Below are 25,591 nucleotides of genomic sequence, written 5' to 3'. Positions count from 1 at the left end.
TATTATTTTTTCAAATAGGAAGTGCTATCAAAATAAGAACTTCCTGAATGACAAATCAAACCTTTTGAAATTTAGTCTCTAAAAAATTTATTACCAATGTTCTCAAACCACTTTACATGACAATTGCTTCAAAAGAAATCCCAGCAACATGAAAGAGAGTTTGAGACACCTAGGAAGGGGGATGGGAAAGCATTTTAATTTTTAATGCTGTTTTTCAGAAGAGTTCTTTCTCTTCTTCGAACACTCATGAAAGACAACCAGTTTCTGGCAGCCTTGAAAACTGAACATGCTGCCACTCTCTTCTAGAAAAGACACTGGCAGGTATCAGCAATGTGAATATTTCACCCCCTCGTGGGTCTGTGGTCTCAGTAGAGGCAGGTGCTGCTGCTTTGCCAGAAGCCAGATAACACAACACATGCAGTCATTTCAATCTTTCATCCTATGAATCAGCAGATTTCCAACCAGAAATGTCCAATACAAATGTGGAGGCCATTCCTTAGAAAATGAAATCTCCAAATGCATGTGGTAGGTGAAGCACAGTGACCGAGAAGGCTCAGAAGAGGAAGTTCTGGAGAGCTGCTTTCCAACACTCAGTTCAGTGATCAAAAATCTGTCAGAATGAACTCTGCAGCCAACCCAACACTGAGCCTGGAAGCTCCCAGAAAAGCTGGTGTGCTGTGCCACCCTCTTCCTTGTGCAGGATCAGGGAGAGATTAAGCTGGAAAAATACCAAGGCAATGTAGTTTCTCAGTCCCCTGAGGGTTGGTGTGATCAGAGCACCGGAATATTTCACGTCTTGCTCTCACAAAATGGTGAATGACTCAGGAATGTCTGTGTGCACAGCATCCTGCCCCTTCCTGTGCACCCTCCATCAGGCCTGAGTGCTTCATACAGTCCAGCCCATCTGCAGGCAGAAGAGCACAGGGCCAAGATCCATCTGTCCTTACTCAGCAGCACAGGAAACAAAGCACATGAGTTTCTAGATGAGAATACCTGGATTGTATTGCCATCAGGCAAAACTTTCCCTTTTATCTAGGGAAAAGAAATCATCTATCAGCCAGCTGCTCATTCCGGCTCCTTCTGCAAGGGCTTCTTTCTTTTGTTCACTTCAGCAAATTCCAGTCTCAAGTGAACACACCTCTCTCTAGTCCTCCTCCCTGCATATGCTCACCTCTCCTCCCCTTTGTCTGAGCATTATAGACATGACTGAGCATCTCCCTCCCCCAAAAAAATGGGGAAAGTCTGCACAGTGGGATACCCATCTGGGACTACAGAGACCTGAGTTACTGCCAAGTTCTCCCAATGACAGCCTGCTGAGTGCCTGACCATGGGCAAGTCCTTTGTTCACCCTCAACTTCCCTCCTGGCAAAATACAACTGATGATGTTGACTATTAAGCATGATATTTGATCTACTGTCCATAAATATCACTTGACTCCAGTGACAATAATGTTTGCCCCAGAAAGTCAAATATGGACAATACGTGCCACAGAGCACAGTGCCTTTTCCATGTCTTATGGCTTCTGCCAGGAATCTTCCAAGTACATGGTGCTACTGCTGGGAACTGGTCTTGGGTCACAGACATCCTTTTCCTAAAGCCAAATAAATCACACGGTGCTGTCTGAGAAAGATTACTCTAAGCAGATGTTCTCATCACCTGATTTGTCTTTCAGGTGCCACAGAAAGACCTCAGCTAACACTGCAGTTATTAACAGCACAATCAATATTGTGCTTCTTGTGGACTGTTTAGGTGAATTCATGCAGAGATCCAAAGGCTAAAAAACAGACTATTCTGGCAGAGAGGGAGATGGGAGGAAGAAGTGACACTGATTATTCTTGGGGTTGTTAATAATGTTTTTTAGTCTTGCAAACAAAGATATGGGTAACCAGCTCTCTTACTCCAGGGTACAAACTGATCATCTGCTGGGATAAAATGGGAATTCCTATAACACACATTTTCTTGTCCATTTTAAAGTCACTTGATGCCATTAGCAGATTGATCATTTTCTCGCAAAGTCCAAGCTATTCATTACTTCCAGAAGGTTTTGAAATTACATCAGATGATACACGAATGCAGCTCACTATGGCAAATGCCAACATCCCCTCAATCATTTTGGTTTCCTTACTTAATAATTGTACTTAGAATTTCTGTTCTCAGATCAAGTTCCAAATTTTAATTTTTTTCTGTGTGCAGTCATTATTTTCACAGATTCATTTTAATTTCATAGATTCTATTATGAAGAGTCCTTATATAGGTTTGTGCACTGCAGTCTGCACAGTCCCCTGAGTGAGGACAGAGAAACTGAACTCACAAGGACACATCAGAGCCTTGCAGGAAAATCCATAACTAACAACACTGCCAGTTGCACCACAAACAAATATTGCACTGAACAGAAGAAAAATGGAAAACTGAAAAGTGTGATAAAACCACAGTAGGGACAACAATTAAAACCTAACAGTCTTTTCTAGTATCTAATGTACTTATGCAATTTGGATAAACTAGGCTTGAAAATCTTCTCTCTGATCTTTAAAAAAGTCCACAGATCTGGTAGCCCTGAGAGAATGTGCAGGCTGGACAGCCTTGGTTGGACAGCCTGGGTGGACAGCCTTGGTTCCGAGAGGAAGTGAAGGTAAATAGGGACAAAGTTCAGAATCTTTCAGTATGACAGCTCCCCATCTCATCTTCTACACTGGGAGCTGCAAGTAGGATTTAGCTTTCTAGAGAACTCTGGTGAAATCTTTCTTCCAGATTCCCTCTTTGCCAAATTTCTATGTGGTTCAGCAGCAGTCAAAGTTGCAGAAGATCTATGGTTTTTTTCAGACAGTTTCTTCTTCTTTTCTCACATAGTGAAGTGAAAAGAGGCCAGACTGATGTCAGGAAAGTTTAAAGGCACTGTGGTCCATGGGAATTGAGGAACACTGACTTCATGCACATTGTAAAAGAGCCTCAATTCCTTCTAGGGAAAACAGCCTCAGGTGTTTTGCCACCACTCACACTGCCTCTCATTTGCTGAAGTTGCTAAGCAGAGGTGCTGGCTGTGGAGGGCAAAGCCTGGCACCAGAGGGAGAACACAAGCTCCTCTGACCTCATCCCAGCAAAGGCACTATTTTCTGTCACTGATTTCACCTTAATTTTTCTCAGTACAGCCACTCAGAGGTGGCAGACCCATGTCTCCCTACCCCTAGGCAAAGAGGCAGAATGCTTCAAGGACACTGTGTCAGCTTGTAATTTTCTTTCCTGGATTAGCTTTTAGTGTAACAGCAAGACTTGAGCAAAAGGCAGCGGATGTTGCCTTGCTTGAAGAGAAAGGATGTTAATCACCTTATCAGAAAAAGACAGGAAAATTATCCTGGCCCCCATGTAACTTTGAACTCAGTGGGAGCTTGAATCTGGGAGCTGTTGTCCTTTTCTCACACTCAGTTTGCTGAATCTCTGCTGACTGTGAATCAGAATCTGTCCACATTGCCTTCATGCCTGTATCTACTTTGCTGATGTCTTCCACAGGTCAGTCAGTTCTTCAGAATAAAAGTAACTCATGGAACTCCTGGCCACGGGATAAGGTGACTGCTAAAAACCTTTACAAAGTATTTAGAGAGAAAACTCTCAACTCACTAATATCTTAGAAATATAAACAATACCATGTTTGGCCAAGAAAATTCCTTATTTGTAAATATCTATAAATGTGAGAAGTATATAAAGTAATATTTTTAGTATAATTTAGTATAACATATATCATTTTAGCATCCTGTACTTGCCACTGTTGGAACACGGATCTGAAATAGAGGGACGTCTGGTCTGACACAGTATGGCCTGTGCTCTTAATACTTCCTTTCTCACCTCAAACCTCCCCTGGCACTCATCTCAATTTTTCCAACATCTCTCTCAATTACTTATTCATTCTTTCTCACTCTTCTGCCACCCAGTGATGGATTGCCAGTAATTTTATGGGTCTCTTGGAAAGAAAGAATTATTCCCACTTCATCTCTGGTAAAGCTTCATGGCCACATAAACAAGAAGGTGTTGCAAAGGGTCAGGACTCATACCATATTCATTTTCAACCAGGAACATTTTCTAACACACATAGCCAAGGGCAGCAGTCACAGCAGTGTTGACAGACCAACTTTCAGCTCACTGAAAATATTAATGCTCAATTATGCATACACACATATATAGAGATCATTAAGTTCACATGCATAGAACTACATAGAAATTTATATACACACGTGGGTGTGTCTCCATAAATATTTATTTATCAGTACAGAGAAACTTAATGATCCCCATCTGTAAATGAGTGTCTGCACACACACACACATAATGAGTCTACTAAAATGATGCAGGGCTGTGAAGCAAAAAGATTGTTCCTCTTAATATAGGTTTGGAGAGATGCTTAGCACAGGAGATGAAGTGGCAGGGGTAATAAGTATGAGTCAGAGCTGGAACAACATAAAGCCCTTCTCTGGACTCATGACAACATCTTGTCTCTGATTTGAACAGTACAAACTAGTTTGGATAAATCACAACTGACTAGAAGGGGAATAAAGTGTGATTCCTTTCCTCTGTTGGACAACCTCAGATAAGTAACATGCTGCACTATGGCTTGTCAATCCAGAAAATAAAGATCTGACCCATCAGAACATGACATCATTAAAAGATATACTAGTTAACAGTGAGGGTACAGCACAGAACCTAGAAACCTGTAGATTTCAAAAAGGCTAGTGCATCCTAGGTATTCATCTGAGAAATGTCTAAGCCACCACCCTTATGCATTTATTTTCCTGGAGGACTCTGTGTGTCCCACAGCCTTTTTCCCCACACCTGCACCAAGCACCACAATGTGCTTTGGTACAAAGCTCTGTGCTAAAGGAGCTGAACTGACTCTCTTGTCAGATGAGAAAGTGTCAAAGCAACAACAAAAGGAACTGCAGAAGATGATCAGCCAGGGCTGGAGGAAGGACTGTGGCTTTACTTTGGTTAGGCAGCAGTTCGAGGCAGACCAGCTCACATAATCTCATGATACTTCCCTGTGCATCACAAAACTATGATCTTAACTGAGCCCCCCCAGCTTGTAAACAAATAATCCTTGCAGCATTATAGCCATACAAAATTACAAAATTATGGAATAATTTAGGTTGGAACAGACCTCTGCAAGACATCTTGTCAAACACCCCACTAAAAGCAGCTCCCAATTCAGAGTACTCTTAGATATTCAGAATCATATAAAGCCCCTTCATGAAGCAAATTACTGATGTTACCATACTGACAAGATTTTTAGGACTGTTTAGGACAAGCATACACAGCACAAAGCACAGAGGATTCAAAAAGCCTAGGATACTCATACAATAAAGACAGATATGGAAAAAGCTCACTTAATAGCTATGAAGTGTTACAAAATTGTGTGCTAAAAGGGTTGCTCTTTTCAACAGCCCAGAAAGCCTCTCACAGCATGTGGCATGAAATGAAGGTTGGGAAAGTCATTCTACTGATATATTGATTTTAATAAAATAGTATTATGAAAATATTGTTAATAATGCAATATTTTTATAATAGCTTGAGTATAATGACTATGTGTACACATTCTCCCCACAATAATATTTTTTTAAATGGGAGACCACAGACCACTTTGATGCAAATCTATGGAAGAAATCTTTTCTAACAGTAATCAGCTGAGACCACTAGATGAACTATAACAGGATTTTCCAGGATGAGAGACAAACTTTTAAAAGCAAATAACCTACCCAGTTTGGCAGCACATAAATATGACCACAGCCTTGATCCCTCTCATCAACTTCTTGAAATCATTGGGGTTTCTACCCACAAACACAAATTCTATGTACCTCCAAACCACCATGTGTAATCTTTGTTCAGGGGGTGGCAAGTAACAATAGAAATACATTGATTTCTTCTCAAAGCTTACATAAGCTCAACATTATCCTACACTGCCCTTATAGATGAACTCACTAAAATTTGCATTGGGAGAAACACCTAAGTGTTCTGTATAGAAATGGTTTGCATACAGCTTTATAAATGGGCTCTTTCCTCCTCAGTTCCTTTCATACTGTGGATAGAAGTTTCTCTAAACAATCATTGCAAGTGTCATGTGAAATTTCTTTGTATGGCTTTTACAGACTATTAAGAATGGTTCTTAAAATTGCTAATGATGACAGTAATAATAAAGACAATAACAATAACAATAGCAATGGCAATAATAATGGTAATATGCCTGCAAAATTTCAAAAGAAAAAGTTCTCAACACACCCAATACACAATATTCAGGAAGATAACTCACTTCCTACATTCTCCACCAGAAGACTACAGAGATAAAGAACCATAATCTTAGATTTATAATGCACTTTTCATCTCAAAATGCATTAATTTATAAAGTAAATGGCCTAAATCCACAGCTAGTTGCAACTGATTAGCTCCACTGATTTCAATGAAGGTGCTGACATGCAGATTTATGTGAGTTCAGGTCTCTCTCTGAACATGTGTGCATATGTCTGCACATGTGTGCAGCAGGAAAGTGGCACATATTGCACAAAGAATTTCACAGAAAAACACCATATTAAACACAAAAGTTACACGTTATCATTGCATTTGCAGAAAAAATGCACAGAATTAAGAGAATTACAGGTTCTAATCTTTAGCTGGGAATTGGCATATGTGTTTTCCCAAGAGGATGCTCACAGCAGTCTTCTGAAAAGGCACAGGTATATCATATGCTGTTCAGTTTTGCTCTTTGCAAAAACAGGGCAATGTTTGCAGATAGCAAGGCAAGAGATGTACAGATATATTCTTCTACAAAACCAGGACCTTGCTTTTTTGAAAAAAAAAAAAAAAAAAAGAAAAAAAAAAAAAAAAAAGAAAAAAGAAAGAGACAAAGCCAAGGCATTGAGGCATTGTTTTGGAATAAAGGAAAAGAGAGCAATGCCACCAGAACTGACACCACCTCTGCTCTGATAAAATCTCAGTGACAGACACAGAGGCTGCCTTGTTTTGCTGCAGCACTGTTTGGGAATAAAGCACAGGAGTGATGCTGTGTAAAGCATAACAATAATTACTTAGCCTGTCCTTCCTAAGACAGTTTATCACAGGATATGGATGTGCTATACAGGAGTCAGCTACACTTTCCTGAGCCTTCCAAGGCTACAGCACCAAACATTTCTTCTGCCATGGCATAGATGGCACAGAAGCCCATTCAAATGACCATTTGATAGAAGAGTAAAATATTATTTTCCCCCAGCTCCTCTCTTGAAGCTGAGCACAACTTCAAGTATAGGCACATGGTCACTTCTGTTTGTGTAAAGCTGACTTAGAGCTGGTTTTGAAAGGCATAACAACACAAGTCATGCAACATAGTTGGAATACATTCAAATAATTAGCAGAAATGTCTAAGACACACATCTATTATTCTGTTCAAACTTCCTCAGAAACTGATGACACTCGGTTTCTCACTACCTGTGACACCAGCAATGAGCTCCACCTACGTGTTTATGCCATATAAGTATGCAGATGGACTGAAGCCTAGAAGAAAATAAACTTGACCTGAATCTCTTCTCTCTTGCAAGCAGTGAAAATGTGCAGGAACTTCAAATGAAGATGAAGAGAAGCAGACTGACTGCAAGATGAAATTTATCAGTGTCCTGCCCCTGAACTGGAGTGGTGCAACAGTGATTAACCAAAGGCATCTCTTCATGCCACTGCAGGTGTGCTTCACAGGTGTGCCTCAGTCTAAGGTATCTTAGCCACCTTGCTTTCTGATGTTTTTTCAGAAAGCTGTTTCAGCCAGTTCAAAGACACACAGGTAAGAACACATTTCTGAAACCAATGAAGGCAGTGCATCCTGTCCTTGCTTTGTTCAGAACCCCAGAGCACAGTGCTCTGATCTGCTTTGTGCAAGAGGTCAGATGACTACTTAAACATGCCTTTGAACTAAAACTTCCCTTTCCTGGTTGTTAAACTCAAATCCTGTCCTGTTCTTGGGCCAGCATCACTCCAGTAGTTCCATCAGCCTTACCCACTGGGAGGAGGAAGGTCCCAGCACCATCAGTGCCAGCCCAGGCTCTTGCTTCCATGGGATGGGTGAGCCATAGCATACTACACCCCAGAACAGGAAGGTTATTCTGAGCTCAGCTTTGCATATACACACTTTTGAGCTAAAACTGGATGTACAGCCCACAATGCAAGCAACAAGTCTGAGGGATATTCATACCCACCAGAAATCTCAAAAGACAGTCATGTTGCACAACTGGAGCAAGGAGAGAACTGGCATGAGGTACAATCATACAGATCTCTGACTTCTGAAGAGCACTGCAGTCCCTTGGCCTTCAGATCCAAGGAATGCGATCTCAGCAGTAATTATGAGAAAGGACCTCTGGTTGTCACTAGATGCAACCTAACCAAGGGTACACCACTCTCCAGAGAAGTAGATCTACCTACTATTCTATGTGAACTCCCAAGCTACAGCTTGGGACCAGCTTTCCTTGCCCCCATCACTGCTGGAAAGAGCTTGGCTCCATCATCTATTTGCCACATGATGCAAGAACATACCAGCCAGGCATGTGGCCACCAGCAAAACCAACAAAACAGCACCATGTCTTCATGAAACACTACATGTGCAGCTACACAACGCTGCACTGCACATCATGAGGTTACCATGAACTGGGGGATCTCCATGCACCCCTTCTGCCATCACCTTTCTTTCCTGGAAAGGGAAGTTTTTAATTTAAAATTGGAGCTGCTATACTTACGTCATTATCTGGGTCTCTATGCCAGGGTCTACAAGGGATCCATCCACAAAAAGTGGTGTTGATGTGAAACTGTATTTAGTCCAGGATCTTCCCTCATCAAAACTCACCCTGGGATAGAAGCAGACAACATTTATACACATAAAAAGACTTACTCTAGAGCAAATGCAGCAATTAAATGTTGGCTAAGGTCTACAAGCTCCAGCAGCTGAATTTACAGACAAGCACCAATCTTTGCCACTTCCCAGCCCACTAAATTCATGGTCTTGATATATTTTGAAAGATCAAAGCTTTAGAAAGCAAAAACACTTCAATAAGGACATGGATATACTTTATGCAGCTGTACATCAGACCTCAAGAGATGAGGAGTTTTTGCCAAGACCTGTTTCTGGGTCTGGAATAGCACCTGGCATGAGCACCACTCAGAGCATAAGCAACCCTGGCCTGAATGCATGAAAATTGCTTTCACCACCACAGGACATTTTGACCCATCCATGTATCAATGCCATATGGCATTAGCTACAATCTCTCTAGCCCTCTGAGTACTTAAAGGGAAATTTGGCTTATTTGTGGGAATGAGGAGTGTTTAATGTGTGTGTGCACACACAGGCATCTGAGCAGCTGGATCTGTCTGGGAGGCTCTTGGTGGTCACTGAATCCCCCCTGCTCCAAGTAGGTGGGACAACCCCTGATACACCACCAAAGGACCAGGAGACCACTGTAGTGTGTATTTTAAGCCACGGGTTATACCAACTTCAGACCTGTGGTGTGGAACGCCAAGACTGGCAGTCACCATTCCCTAACTCTCTGCCCCTCATGTCACTTAGCAACACCTTCAGCTCAGAATGCAAGAATAGGAAGTTAAATTTACATTTAAAACAGAACTCTGGGAGCACAACAGCACACAGAAAGATTATCTGCCCTAAATCTATTTATTTAAATGTATGTGTCTTCCCATACACCTGTGCATTTGTATGCGTTCTGCTTGCTTGCTTATCTCTCCAAATAGCGTTTCAACTTCTGGGGAACAGCATGCTTCATTAGCCTAGCTAAAGTTCTCTCAGCTTTTCAATTATCTGCCCCTCTTTTCTCCAGCATGAAACTTATTGTACAATGTCTCAGCCTGAGAACTAATAGATTTACATGTACCCTTTAATCTATTCCACTCCTGCCCATAAAACAGGTGCCTACTGAAGCAATATGAAGCAAATTCCAAAGCCCCTAAGGGTACCATTTTGAAGGAAACCTGTTGGATCTTATTGATAACAAATCTAAATCACTACTCATTTAATAGAGTGGGTGGGAACTGCACACACCATTTCATTGTAAAAGGAGAGCATCTGAAATGAACCTCTGCAAACAAAGGTGAACTGAGCTGTCGGCTCCTATGAAAAGTCAACCTGTGACCAATTCTTTCCCAGTATGCTAGTACAGGCACTTGTAGTAACGTGCTTTTTATGTCTAAATAGCCTCCACAATTGAAGACACTATTAAAACAGCTACACCTGGCTTGAATAATGCAGTAACAAATGGTTAATACATGACTTCCAGCTTTTTCCATAAGGGGCTCACCTTTCACTCTTCCAGAGCTCAACTTGCTGCAGTCTGATGCACCCACTGCTAGTGACACCCACCCTTGGCTAGCACAAACTTCTCCTTCCTTGACTCATTCTTGCTTTGGTCTAAAGACTGGGACATGGTCCTGATGACCTCTTTCCTGAGAGCACTTTCATTATAGCCATGAGAACTGAGTTACCATCAGAGGCTTCCAGTCACACCCCAGCACATTCACACCACAGACTGGAGACTGCAGCTCATCATTAGGAGTCTGCTCTGTTACTGCTGTCCTCTGTATGTCCAGTGATGGAGCCAATACATCCCGTGGTTAACAGTCCACTGTCACACCGTGACTAAAGCAGTCATTTCTTTGCTTCAGGTGGCAAAGAAATGGGCTCAAATGCAATCTATTCAAATTTTTATAGAAATCTATGCTGCAGTCATCCCAGAGTTATCTGTCAGATCAGAAATATAAAGTCCAGAATCTTTTACTATTGAAAAAGTAGCTGTTAATGTTTTCAAAGTGCATCTCCAGAACATGAGCTCGTAAATGGGTGAAGTCAACCTGTCTTGAGGTGCCCAGATTTGGAATGACTGGAATTTCACTGGAGGATTTTGTACAATAATGACTCAGGTAGAGGAAACCTTAACACCTCATCACTGCTGCCAAACACCATTGCATTGTCTTTCTATTTCACTGAAGACCACATTTTCTGTTCTGCATGCAAAGTAATAGACATGTGCTTAGCACCATCACTCTGAGAGACAATGCAGTATTGTACATAGGAACACATCTTGTTTCTGAAATCTATTTCTAACTAATTCACTTCTAAACAACATTAGAAGCTGGGTGGGTCAGTCCATTGCAGGTGGTACTAACACAGCCATTTTCTGTAAACAGTGTTAGTTATGAATTTCAGAATGTGTAACTGGGGCAGGAGTCAGAGGGGCAACAGCTAAGAAGAGGATAATTTTGAGCAGTATCTTTAGTGCTTAGGCTGTTACAACCCATTTATAGCAAAACATTGTCTTCAGCTGAGAAATCATTTTGCCCTATTTCACCTCCAACTCTAATCAGTCGCCACCACAGTATCTCTGGAAATTGATAGTAAAATACTAGAGGGGTTAGCAACATATCTCGGTTGTCCTTATCTACAACTACTGCCCTCTCCTCTCCCTCCCTTTATCTATCTTACCAGATTAATGTTAAATTCTGTAAACAAAATGTAGAAACGAGAAACACATCCTCTCAGAAATACCTGAAGCCCAAAGGATGATTTAGTATATGTCTGTCTGTAGGAAAGAAGCCCCACCTGGAGGCTCATAGTACATTATCAGTGCAAAGAGTAATTTCATACACATAGGTGATTATGTATGGAGGCATTATATTTATAAAATGGTGCAATAATTATTATATTCACCAATAAAACCAAAATGGTGGTAAAACATAGTTAAGAATGGCTTCATCTGTTCATTTTATAGAGACTGGCACCCTATCAAAGTAACAAGTTTCCTTACCACATGTGCCGGATGGGCACTGACGTGTGTTTCATGGCCACTAGTGCCCCTCCCCAGTCCAGAAACCAAACGTTGTATTCCTCCTCAAAGATCTGCAAGCAAAGGAGTACTGCATGAGTGCTCCACTCTGCTGGGAAGTGAAGAGTCAGAAGAATAGCAAAAGGCTCTGTGCTTTCTTTTGCTGCACAAAACATACCTGTCTCCAGGAATTGCCACCATCAGAAGAGATGAACACGCCAACATCCGTGTAGGAAAGTTCAGAGCCAATATTGCCTGCAATATAAGTGTCAGACATTCTTCTGTGGATGAACACGCTAATGAAAATGCTAATTAAATTTCTGACATTTAATGCTTGAAAATTAGAAATTAAAATAGATTGACACTCTCCTGTTACCATCACAGAATTCAACTCACCACATTATTGTGTCAATGCTATTTCAAAAAAGTTCTGGTTCCAGGAGGCAGAGCAGTTCAAGAAGGGTGTTTTCATCAGTGCTCAGGATATAGGAAATGTCATACTGTCCATCTACCTAATTTTCTTCCCTGATACCATCAAGAGTCACCAACTTTTTTAGGTGAGGCTGTAAGGAAAACCTGATGTGGGCAACCATACTGAAGGTCAGCCTCAAGGGACATCCAGGTTCAAGAGGATCAATCTACTGTTTCAGTTCAAAGACCTTCTTAGCACACTATCTTATAATGAGTGGAAGCCCTCAAGAATTGGACACTGACTTAAAGGTAGCAGTGTAAGTTTTGTATCATATTTTAAATACCAAAATGTAAACTCCAAATTTTCAAACAGGGATTTACAGATGGAGGAAAGGGAGTAAAAAGGCAAGAATTTAGTTGTTATCACTTTTTTCTGTCTTTCTGTGCAAAGCTGTTCCATTATTTCCTTAATTCTCTTCCTCCAATTTCACCTGCATGCATTTAAACCTTACAAAATGTAACTCCCAAACAAGTCAAGAGGATTTAGCATCTGTAAAATGTACCAAGTGTCCTGTACCAAGTGTCCAAGTATCCAATCATTGCTGGAAATGTCCCACTGTAAATGAAGTGTTTGAGCAGCCAACATTTGTGAGAAAAAATTGCAAAGATTATCCTTGAATGCATTCAGCAACATGGTGAGATGCTCCTACTGTTGTGAAACTGGTTAGTGGAAACAGATGTGTATATTCCCAACAGGTAAGGTTTTTTCATCTACAAAGCAGTAAGGCAGAAATTATATTCTGCCTTTTAAAGGTTAATTGTTAAACTGGGAAAGCATTCATCCCATGCACTGGCAGTTTGAAAAGAACCTAATTTACTAACAATTTAGATCAATGCCTAGAATCTCACAGTCCTGCTGCCTCTATTTACTTCCTAAAAGGTTAAAAAAAAAAAAAAAGCTTTTGTAATTACAGCATCATGAGTAGGGCTTGTTCCTAAGCATCCATCTAGCAAGTGCAACCTGCCAGGAGTGATGACTCCACTTGGCTATGCATGGGGATATCTGGAGGTTTGAACCAAATTATCTCACTTCATTTGGCCTGGATCAGTGAACTGGAAATCACACGGCATCTCCCTTGTTGAGATATAAATGTCATGAAGGGAACCCGTCTCAGGTTCTGCCTTAGTCTGGCAAACACACTGAAGCACAGAAGGATATGAGAATGAAAATGGGTAAATTCATGCAGACAATATGCTAACTGCCCACACTTGCAGGCCACTGCTACGCTGAAGAGAACCAAGGAGATAAACTGAGCCTTAGAAAGAACAGTTAAGCTATTCAGACATATTTGAGTGTAGGTAAGACCCTCCATTTGAAAAGACAGAACAGCCTCCATGGCTCAGAGGCCAGCTTTTAAGAGCACCAGCCATTCAGGAAGCACTTTCTCAGCCCAGCAGCTCCCACAGAGCTGAGGGTGACTGCTGGTAGCCCCATCCATCCTGTGGATTAATTACAGTGGCTCAGCTGCTGCCACCATGAAGTATTGTAGCAGGCTGTCATTTAAACAACACCACCTGCCAAAGCACTGTTTTGCAGAACAGCCCACAACACCACTGGCCCATGCAGTGTTGATTAAATGCTGCTAGTCTTGCAGCAGTACAGAGTTAAAAGCAGGAGCCATGCACAAGACAGGCACCCAGGAAGCCCAGGCTTCACCTGACAGACTTTGTGACAGCTCTGTGCTTGCTGCTCAAAAGGTGGGACATATTGACACCTCCCAGGAGTGTAACCCTTGGGTACTATTCTCCTTCATGGTACCTGCAGCAAACAGGTAGACATGTCCCTCAGTGGCTGTAACAACATGAGAGGACTTAGTAATGCCACTGGGTAAAGGTACCTTGCAAGTGTGGGCTTACATCTGCAAGTGGGTTATTGTAGAGCAACAAACACCTGACATCTTTTTTGAACTTGGAGCAGTATGCCTTCTCCTAGCCCAAAGCAAATGGGTGTCAATGTGAATTAGCTCAGTATTTGCTGAAACAGAGCTGAAAGGTTTTACACCAATGGGGAATACCTCATACACTCTCAGGCTCCCAGGGAGGTATGGGTGGGCAGTGAGAAGCATTTATGTTCTTACCTGTGGCCACCAGCAGCCCAGGAGCTGTGTCTTTGCTGGAAATGCTCCCTGAAGTATATGGATTCTCCGAGAGCTGCAGGCGCAAGTGCAATGAGCAAAAGGGCTGTTGGCAGAAAACAAACAAGAAGCAGAAGCTTTAATATTCATCAAATTAAATATCAGAGGAACCCTTGGTGACTGCACATAGATGCTCTGATCCCTCTGCTTTTAACACACATAGCTCATATGTTCCTTTGATGGGTAAGCAGGAACTCTGCACTACAAGCATATCTGCCCTTGTTTTAACAACAATCTGACTTAGAGCACTTTCCCCAGCAACTTTCTTATTCTGCCTTGAATTCTATTAAATACTTCAAGAAAGATGGTCAAAATTTTCCCTTAAAACCTACGAAACTATAGATATAGAAATTTACTGAATTCATTTAACCACAGAAAGTCAAGAGAAAAAACACAGGGAGAGTTTTGTTCACCTAGTGGCCACAATAAGAAGCTCTGAAGGAGTCAGTGATGCCTTGGAAAAGATCAGCAGCCACTCACCAGCTGGCAAAGTACAGGATCCCCTCTAAGATCAGTGTCCGGTGCCTGTAGCAAACGCCAGTCTCTGCCCTTGTTGTAGGTAATGAAAGTCTTGATCTGGTCATCCACCTTCCTGTTAGCCAGGAATATGCCTTTGATCCCTGCTACCTAGGAAAAAGGGAGAGAGGTGAAAAAAATACATTGGAAGAACAGAGCAAAAGCAATGTCCAGCTGAGCACTCTCGGGAGTGGAAGGTCTCTGTAAAAGCAATGAAGGCATCTCAATCCAATCTTAGAACACCAAATGGCACTAAAGGTATATCTTGCAAAGCTGAAAGGTCTTGTGTGGTTTCTCTCTTTGGAAGAAAAAGACAAGGATGGTCACAGAGCAAATCCCTAGGAAACAGCCCACTTTTGGATTTCATTGAGTTCTTGCAGAGAGGCTAATGATGGGCTTGAAGGTGCAGGCTGCACCTTCACACTTGAGCTCTGTGAACTTGAGGATGGGGTGAGCCCCACTGCCTCCACAAACTGCCAAAACAGGGGAGACAGAAGATCACATCAGAAGCAGTGTGGGGTCCTTTTGTGTACCAGGAAAAAAAAATCAATATAAAAGATAGGAATTCTGAACATGCTGTGACACTGATGTTTTGCAAACTTGATTTCTTCGCTTTCTTTCCACATCCAAATTCTGACAAATCAAGCCAGTTGTTTCAAATGTTTTGACTTTTGTCAGCAGAACCCATTCCAGCAAAATATGGGCCTGTCAAAACATCCCCAAGAAAATTTCGTGTTGAGTCTGGTCTCTGTTTCACAGCTGTGAAAGTGAGACAGGAAGAAGAAATTTTCTGCAAATCTGCAACTTCCTGGCAACTGTCAGGATGCAAATCCTTCTACTCTGAAGCCCCTAGAGTGATACTACTCTTTAAATGACTCTGTAAAAATTTATTAGCATTTAACAGTGAAAAGTCTATGATACACCACTGGGGAGTACACAGGTTTGCCCATGAATGTGAGACAATGCATGTTCATTTTAGCTGGTTCATCATAATAAAGAAATATACTTTTTCAGAGGCAGGAAAATATATTTAACCAGGTGAAGAAAAAACATAAATCCTGTCCTTCATACTAATCAATATGTTATTTGTGATTTTTTTTCTCATTGACTTAAACTACCTGGATTTTTATAAACAAATTGATTATGTTGTTAAATGAGCTTTATTCTGACTGAAATAAAAAAAAAAAATGTATAGTTGTAACCTCTGCATGCAGCTGCAAGAACATTTCTCTGTGTAACAGTAGTAATCAGCTTGCACCCATTTCTATTAATAATGCTGATTAGTTGTTTGATGCTGGCAAAGCACTGAGCCCTGCATCTCAGCAGATCTTCCATCCAACAAATAATAACACACAAAAACCACAATGCTCTGAAGAAACCATGAACTGGAACTGCTCTGAATGCACTGCTGCTGGCCAAGGATGACAGGCTTGGAAGAAGCATGAGAATGGAAGATGGTTTGGGGTAGAAGTTATCCATCTGTCATCTCTGGGCAAGTGGCACCTACAGATTTTTTTTTATAGTTCACAAACTGTTCAGAGCTCATGAGGGTGCAGTCCAGATTCCCTGCCTGTGAGCAGGTGTCTCTAGATGCCCAAGGGGAAAAAACCAGTATGTTTAGTCTTTCTATGGATATCCATACTATGATGAGAAGGATATGATCTTCCCTTTTGGAAATGACACATATCTAACCAGTCCTTGACTTGAACCCAAACAGTTGTTGCACCTATAGCAGAATAACTGCATCTATTCCCACCTGAGTCAACTCAGCATCAAATCCAGGAAATACCTCAGGGCTGACCCTAATATAAATGAAAATCCTGGGAGGTTGGTAAGAGATTTACACTTGCTTAAACTAGCAGGCCATTGCTGCTCTTTGTAGGGTGACCTTTACTACATACCTCATAAAGGTCAATGACAATATTCCCCTCCAGTCCTCGGCTGCTTTTCACATTTTCCAAGGCCAGGGTGAAGTAGACCCCGCGGGTGTCCGAGATGTACAGGTTATAGGTGTCATTCTGGTTCCACTCCTGAACAGCTGCAAACACCTGATTCTCATCTGTGCTGATAATATGCATGTCCTGTTAAAAGAAGACAAAAGGCCTGTTACTGAGGATCTCTGTATTTCTTTGCCCTTCGGGACATGTAGTAATTACCATGAATTATGAAAGAATGGAGATGGAGCATGAATTATAGGTATGTTTAACAACTTTCTGTTAGAGCAAGCCAATAAATTACCAACACTGTGACTCTTCTGCATTTCACTTTTTAAATAATCACCAGCTGGGTGAAGGGTTTTCTCTTTCTTCATTTTTGGTACCTTCAAAGAATTTCATCCAGTTCCATTTTTTATTTATAAATTTGTAAGTCGGTTTTATTACTCATGGAAGATTCACAGCCTTGGAGCCTGAAGTCTTCACAGTCACAAAGCATCATATGGCACCAGGCTAAAAGCAGTGATAATTTTCATTCACATGCTGAAATAATGGGCTTGTGCTTCCAACTGGCAAGGGATGGTTTCAAAAAACCTTGGATTTCACATTTATTTGACTGTGAGGTATAGGTAACAGTTTGAGCTGCTGCTGATAGTGATTTTTAAAAACACACTTTGCTATTAAGTGTTTATTTGAGATCAATTACCCCACAATATATGGGCTATCAAATAATCCACTCACTAACCACTGCTTGATTTCTGCTGCTGACCAAGATCCAAAAAGTCTAACAATGTTTTCTCCATTTAGTTTTAATATCAAAGAGATTTAAAGTGCATTTTCCTGGTATTATTTTAAACCAGGTTCATGGAAATTACTTTCAGGGTGGTGATGAGTATTTAAGCACTTCATCCTTGCTACCACTGTTGAACAAGCTGACACAGGTTCAGCTAGAAGCAAAATGACTGGTTATATGAGACTCCATTTATCTATGTGTAAATATTTAAACTTTTTCTAGAGTGCCAAGAGGCCTTGATTAATTCCTTTTACTGTTTCTGCATCAAGAAATCATAATTCTTGAAGTCTCCCAAAGGATGGAGTGACCTGATTTCAGGAAAGAATATCTGGAGGAACACCAGCTCAATATCCTCATCCTGACTAGGAGCCATCTTAATCTTTTGTGTGAGGTATCTAGATGAAAAGTTGGGATTGATTAAATGGGACTATTTCTAATAGACCTAACACATCCTATCAGCATGAGATGGGGAGAAAAACCATTTGAGGGCCTAATTCTATCCCAGTGAGTACAATCACTGGGAGATTTGCCATTTCCCTCAACAAAGGAAGACTAAATCAGGAGGTTTGCTCTTGCCCAGTAGCTGTAATTCCTTAAAGATTAAGGAGGTATCCAATCTATTCCAACAGTGTGAAAATAAAGCAAAATGCCCAATGACTTCAGTCTGTTTTTACCAGTTGCAGTGGAAATATTGCATTACCCTGGTGCCAAGCTCGCATACATACAACTCCAGCAGAGTTCATTAATCTGCACATGACAGATAGTTATTACTGTACAGCAAAAATATTCTAGTAACTAAGGGCAGCATAAACAATCCTCTTTTACATGGCTCAAAGACTTTTTCATGACACCTAGCCTTAAAGTACTTCTGATTTTTAAATTACAGAAGTACCCCTGATTTTATAGCATGCACCAATTCTAAATCAGGGCCACCAACAAATCTGTATTATAACAGGTCATTTTCCTAGTCCTGGTGGCAACACTATTTTTGATATGAAGATGCTATTTGCCTTCTTAGCCACTTCAGGAGTTGCTGGCTCATGTTCAGCTGCTGCCAAGCAACACCCCCAGGTCCTTTTCCACTGAGCCACTTTCTAACCACTCTGTCCCCAGCCTGTAGCAGTGTGTGTGGTTGTTGTGATCCAAGTGAAGGACCCAGCACTTCCATTTATAGAACTTCACATGTTTAGCTTCCCAAGGTATTACATGTCTATGTTCCCAAATGGTGGACTCACCTTAGGAAGGGAGTATTTGGGTAATTTGATCTGTGCAAAAGGCTCCCGTCTGTATGACACATAGTAAGTTGCTCTTCCACCAGTTGTCACCTATGGAAACACCAAAGAAAGTGAGTGGTGACCCTTCTGAGACACTCTGTGATGACACCTCTAACAGTGCTTTACAAACTTTCTTTCAGGTACCTTTTCTATAACAGGCACAGCTGTCTCTAAAGGCATCTGGGTAACTCCAAAGAAATCACAAACCTGAGAGGGATGGAGAATTATTTATTTAAGCTGTGCTACTGAACTTTCCATTTTGTCTCCTATGATTGAAATCCAGTGTGATTTTAACATCTCAGGAAAAAAAGTGCTGAGTGGGAGGAAAGGGAAGACCTGGTTTCATCACATGGTCCAGCTCAATTACCTTGGGCAAGTAATTTAAAGTCTCTGTGCTTCTGTTCTTCCCCTGTAAGTAGGAGATAATCCCTCTTTGCTGCTTCTCAGCCTTGTCTGCACTGTAAGTCCCTTGAGGCCAGGATTGTCTTCCAACAACCTTTTACAGTGACTAACAGCAGAGATCCACACTAGCACCATTTACTGCTACTGTAAATGTGCTCTTGGAAAGCTGGAGCTAAGCTCTTAGATGCCCTTTGTCACTATGAAACTGGTTCCTCTGAAATTAGACTCTCTGAAAACGGATGTGCGTGGGGGGAACTGATAGACATCCAAATCTGCAGCTTTATGGACTGAATTAACTAAAGCCTATGCAAAAATGCCATGCATCAATGAGATCCAACACAGATAATTTGTAAAATACGGGATGTAAAACCTGTCAAGAGTCACTTACTCTTGCTGTAGGTGTTCTTTCTGGCACCATCTCAGACCTGGCTAAAACAAGGCTTACATCAGTGAATTTCCTATATTCTGCTGGCTTGGCAGTCTTGCAGGTCTTGAGATAAAACAATGCACAAAGCACTTGTCTATTGTATGGAATATCACTTGTTGGCTTCTTAAGTTTCCAATAAAGCTAAGAGAAAGGTCCTAGATTCTCTCCTAGATATACTTCCTTTATCTGACAGTGTATTTGAGAATGAGCTTACATAGAATACAGTTACAGCATAAATTGTATTCTCAGTAATGCTATCACCTCTAGATAGTGGCTTTCTTCCCTAGAGAAGCTGTCATTCAAAGGACACACTATTATTGGTCATGAAATTTGATATCTAATCAACTCTTTTCCATTGACAGTTTGAAACACTGGAAAGAAAGGGAGGTTTAAAAGTAGCACTAGCTTCTCCACTAAGACTTCCCCTTCAGATTTTTCCCCATTTTTACTTGTAATGTCATCATAACTGTATTTAGCAACCTCCAGAGAAAAAACAGAAACAGCCACTATTATAGCACACATGGCATAAGGCCATGAGAATGACTTATATGACAGAAAATAAACTCTATACAGATAACATTTAGCTCAAGCCAAGGGTAAACACAAACAGGAAAATGTAGAGCAACTTGTCTACAGACCCAGAACAAGTCAGTAGAAGAGACAGGGAGGAAACAGCAGTCACTGGACTCTCACTTCATGGAAAGAGCACTGTGGACTGGCATAGCAATGAGCATTTCAGCTCTGAGCTGTAAGGATCACAGAATCACACAATGGTCTGGGTTGGGACCTTAAAGATCATCCAGTTCTTCCTTGTATCTAAACTAATTCTACCCTCTTTCAATTCAAAGCCATTCCTCCTTGTCCTGACACTCCATGTCCTTGTCCAAAGTCCCTCTCCAGCTCTCTTATAGCCACTTTAGGTACTGGAAGGTGCCCTAATGTCTCCCTGAAGCCTTCTCTTCTGCAGGCTCAGTAAGGTCATTGAGTGCTACTTTGGAAAGATATATTTCCATTTAATATTTCTACATCAAAATAAAATTTTCACAGGAGAGAACAGACTGTTCAGTTGATTCATACTGAGTCCACCTATAAGGCAAAAATTCATGTTTGCAGTAATTTTATCTCTCTCAGCTCTACAAGCACTGCTCAAAGGATTCCCACACTTCTAGATATTGTTTAAGTATCACAGGGAATATTTAAATATCCTCTCTTCTCTTTTAATATTTATGGCCTCCATTGGAAAACCCAAATTCTCAATTCTCACATGAACTGAGTATGTCCAGTGACTACAGGCTAAGAACCCTGCATTCAATAGCCACATCTTCTGATGGGCTGAGACTGGTCTTCAACTTGTAGGTAAGGAAATTAATGCTTACATACTTTGTCAATGGTGTGATGCCCAATTCAGATTGAAAATAGTCCAACAATCTTCCAGTTAATCCAGTGAACATAGAGTGGCAAAAATATCCAGGGGTGATGAACTTCCACTTTCTGTGCAACAACAGGCTCTACTACAAGTCTGTCACACTCAAAACTTTTACAACATTTTTTTGGCTTTTTTGAATTTCTTGTTTGTTTGTCTGGTCTTTAAATGCAGAAAGTCAGGATTAAAACATTGTTAAAGTTCAGTATGCAATAGTTAAACTCCCTTTTAGGCTTCCACCTGGACTAGGTCACCTTGACAAGGGTTTAGAAATAGAAATATTTGAAGTTTGTGGTCTTCCTGAGCCAGTTAATATGAAGCCACCCACAATTCTGTTGGCAGGAGTTGTGTAAGCTTTTCCCAGCCAGGGTCTCATCTTCGCATGATTTACATGCACAGTTATAACAGTTCCAAAAAAATGATCAAGCCTCCAATAAAGTTTTGGCAAGCACTGTGGTACAGAATGAATTTTGGAAGGCCCTACTTAATTTATTTTGATGAACTTTTCCTTTTCCTATGAGCAAATGCTCCAACATTGTAAATCCCAGAGATTATGGCAGTGTTTTGCCCTCCAATGCCTCCTTTCAGTTCACATTTGATGAATGCCACCCAATTATTTGCTGTGAGCTCATCTGTCATGCTCAGTACAGAATTAGCTGGGTTTCTCTTTTTCTTCCTCCATTGCTAATGACTGGATCATTAAACTGTTTTTCTGGATTTCTATTTTATGTGTTTAATTGGGCTTCTGGCCAGTAGAAATTATTCCTATGGACAAATGTGTTTGTCATTAAACACATCTGTCTCTCCTAACCTGTGTTCTTTCTTCTTCCCTCCACTCATGAGCTACTACTTTTCTTTAATACTTCCACATTCAAGAGAAAAGTCTCATCTAATTTATATCAGCTGGCACTTAAGAAGAGAAACATGAGACATTTCTCTTTGAAAGCCCTGAAAGTCTGGATATGTTAGCTCATTCCCCCTCCTGACCTGTAATGAGACAGAGTGCATCAAGAAGAAAACAAATACATTCACAAGACTGCATAAAATTACACAAAATTTGTCATGGAATATATTTATCTCAGTAATTTCTGTGACATGTCCAGGAACACATAAAGCCATTTCTCATGTTAATGATTGAATATGATTATTTAAGAGCAAGTTTTGCAGCTTGCTTCCTTTTTTTTTTTTTCTTTAGACTGAAGTTCATCTGAGGTAGAAACATCTGTTTATCTAAAAAAGTTTGGAAGGCAAGTAGAATAAGTTAAGAGGTCTCAGACTGTAAAAAAGCCCTAGATGATGTGAGGAATTGTAGATCATGGTGTATGCAGTCTTGTTTATCATCTTCCTGGCTGGCTTATGCTGGGACTCATAATTTCCAATGTAAGGCAGATATTGATGGAACAAACATGAAATTACTAAATCTCAGAAAGACCCCTGGGCTAAAGAGGACCCCATTTGCCTCCTGCTGCTCAAAGAATTTGCAGGAAAGTGAGCAAAAAGTTCACAGAACCAAATTTTACACTTCTTGTTGATAGTAAGTTCTTAATAGTATATAGTTGATGTTATATCAATAAACACCTCACTTGTTTTCCAAGGTGATTCCTCTGCTTGTAGTTTCCTTCCTTTCCAGTAACATCAAATGAGCTGGTAGGAGTTAAAAGTTTAGGAACACTATTAGTGTTGCAGCAGCATCCTGAATCTGTGTTCTCCACCTCCATAGGGAGCCATGACATCCCATTCCCATTGCTTTAACTTTAGGTTCCCTTTCTCCTTCTTGTGAGCATAAAATCCCCCAAATCAAGTTGTGGATTAAAGCACAGAAGAATCATGGCAAGTTTGGCAGGACAGCTGCTCCACTGACACACTTACCAAGGGATTTTGGGGTTCTTCAGAGACAGCCCTGCCTAGGTCTTGAACAGGTTTGTGAGTATGAGGATTGAAAAGTTGTGCCTCCTCTCCCAAGCCTAACCACAATTCCGGTCACAAGAGATTCAGAAGATGAGGAAGAACATGAACCTAGTGTAATTTCTTCCTTCTTGATTACCCACCACAACCAGGAAAAGCAATCTTCCAGATATTTCCGTGCAGTGAGGTTCTGCACTGCCCCAGCATAAATCCCAGCATGACAGGTACCATCCAGTCTAAATTATCTCCCGGTGGTTTTCATTAACATCGTGCCTTCTGCACAGTCATTGAACAATATGCAATTACCAGAGTGTGCTGTGGAGTTTCTGTGCATGAAGCACCCTCAAGTTGCCTGGTAAATTCAGCAGGCTTAGAAAACATGATACTCTTTAGAGCATCACAACCATCAGAGAAAATTTGCTGTGACAAAGGAGCATTTATTATACTGGCCCAGTCCCTGTCCAGCTCCCTCTCCCCTCAGAGAAAAGATGACACAGCTAAAGGACAAAAGTAATATTGAATAAAAGTATTGCATTTGTTTTAAAAGCAACTCCTGCAAAAAATGTGCAGTTACACCAAAACACAAGCCACATCAGAGCTGCAGGTGCACATCACCCACACAGAAATCACTTATGAGAAGAGCATAATTGTACACATTAAACCTCCCTTTGATTTCAGAGGAAACATATGAGTTTGCCAAGGCAATACTTTATATCTTCAGCTGATCAATCAGACAACGTGATGGGAGGGGAGAGAGTGATAAAAGAAAGTACATCACAAAAAGCCCTAGAAAGAAAATCAATAAAAAATAAATAAATTAAGGAAAATGTTAATATTTTTTTTTTATCAAGAGATGTTTAGGCTCAAGTTCCAAATGTAATATTTGGCACAGAAAATATGAAACTGTGCTAGAAATGGATGAAAAGCACCCAGCAGTGAATAGGAAAGTAGCTGACTACTTACTGCCTGTCTTGCTTTAAGAAGAGCTTTTAACTAGCACGTGGGATGCACTTTCTTTCATCTGTATGGATTAATTTCCCCCACTGGAGTGCTGTCCAGCATTTTAAATAGGAGTGAGAGGAGATCAGCTCTGGCAGACATTATTCACCAGTAAAACAGGTGTAATCGTGTTCATCATTTAAACGTCTTCATCCTATTAGTTTCATAATAAGCTTTTAATGATTCCTTCAATAAAAGACTCAGAGACCAGCCCCTACAAGCTGGAGAGTGCTCCATTGTCCCGCCAAACCGTTTTCTCTACCATCGATCGCAAAGATAAAAATCAATCGTAGCTAAGCAGGGTGAAGTTAAAAATAAATTGCATGGATTGATTTCTGTTAAGACCTTTGGCTCCTATTTAATGAAGGAAAAAATGGAGGAAAGAAATTTATATTTGAACGTGGTGTATTTAGTTTCTATGAAAATAAAGAAAAGGTTCTATACTGGGAAAAGAACATTTAATTTCTCCCCTCTATCCTGTTTCACTGCTGAGAAGTCTCACATTAATTAAAAAAACAACCAACAAAAAAAAAAAAAAATTGACAACCATTTTCTTTATTGCTGGGGAAATTTGCCACTTATTTAAGTTTTTAAATTGATAACTTGACAACTGAGGTCAGGAATCCCTATGAATTAGCATCAACTCAGCTGTGGCTGCTGTTTGAATTCTATCCACCTGATAAATTACTTCAATTCAGCAAATATGCTCATTTAGCCTATTCTTAAATACTCAATAAACTTGAAACATACACTCATGTCCTACTAAACATAAGTACTTTCAAGTGCTCCTAAACAAGCATAGTTACAACCAGTAATAATATTAAACTACTTATCTGAGCTGGGCTTAGATATATATAGCTTCTAGAATCAGGAAATTTTTTCCTCCTCTATAATGCCTCAAAGAGAAATGTCCCCCAACCTGAAATCTAATATTATTAATAATAAGTATTTTTACTTCTATTGAGGCTGGGAAAAAAAAAGGGTTATAATAAATATATCCACCATGAAAAAACCAGAATTTGATACAAATAAAAAGAAAGTATATAAATGCAATTTTGCATCAAATTACTTCAGAAAATTTTGGCCACACTCTGATGAGACAGCAGGTGTCCAAAAAAGGAAATATTATCCATAGGTTTTGTAAGACATTATCAATGATTGTGGGTGAATACTGACATCTGCATATGTTTTAAGGAAACTTTTCTGATGCAAAAGAAGACTGAAATGGTTGAGCAGATTTTGGCAGAAGCATTTGTTCCTCTGAGCCAGAGGAGTTATTCAGATGTGCACTGTAAGACTCCCACTCAGCTGCACCACACAACAACCTCGGAAGAAATTCTGGATTTGCTCCTTCTCACTCCTGCCAGTGAGCAGGCTGAGATGCTGCCCTGCTGTGCAACTCCCTGAATTCAGCAAAGGTCTTCCAAGTTCAAACTTCAGAAGGTTAAGAAGAGTCAGATAAAAGATCAGTATCA

The 25,591-nt window shown here is 40.6% G+C and overlaps 1 protein-coding gene across 1 annotated transcript in view; it reads right to left on the bottom strand.

Annotated features, from left to right (window-relative positions):
* SORCS3 (sortilin related VPS10 domain containing receptor 3) overlaps positions 1–25,591 on the bottom strand; it is a 267,756-nt gene that overhangs the window by 43,841 nt on the left and 198,324 nt on the right. The window contains exons 8-14 of the mRNA XM_021536263.3: positions 18,922–19,011; positions 16,861–17,040; positions 14,924–15,070; positions 14,387–14,489; positions 12,016–12,092; positions 11,820–11,911; positions 8,748–8,855 (exon numbers count right to left, since the gene is read on the bottom strand). Coding sequence (XP_021391938.2) covers positions 8,748–8,855; positions 11,820–11,911; positions 12,016–12,092; positions 14,387–14,489; positions 14,924–15,070; positions 16,861–17,040; positions 18,922–19,011 — 797 coding nt within the window. The remainder of the gene's footprint in view (positions 1–8,747; positions 8,856–11,819; positions 11,912–12,015; positions 12,093–14,386; positions 14,490–14,923; positions 15,071–16,860; positions 17,041–18,921; positions 19,012–25,591) is intronic.

The sequence above is a fragment of the Lonchura striata genome, chromosome 7 (assembly GCF_046129695.1).
Source record: "Lonchura striata isolate bLonStr1 chromosome 7, bLonStr1.mat, whole genome shotgun sequence".
NCBI lineage: Eukaryota > Metazoa > Chordata > Aves > Passeriformes > Estrildidae > Lonchura > Lonchura striata.
This window is presented reverse-complemented; position numbering and strand designations above follow the sequence as displayed.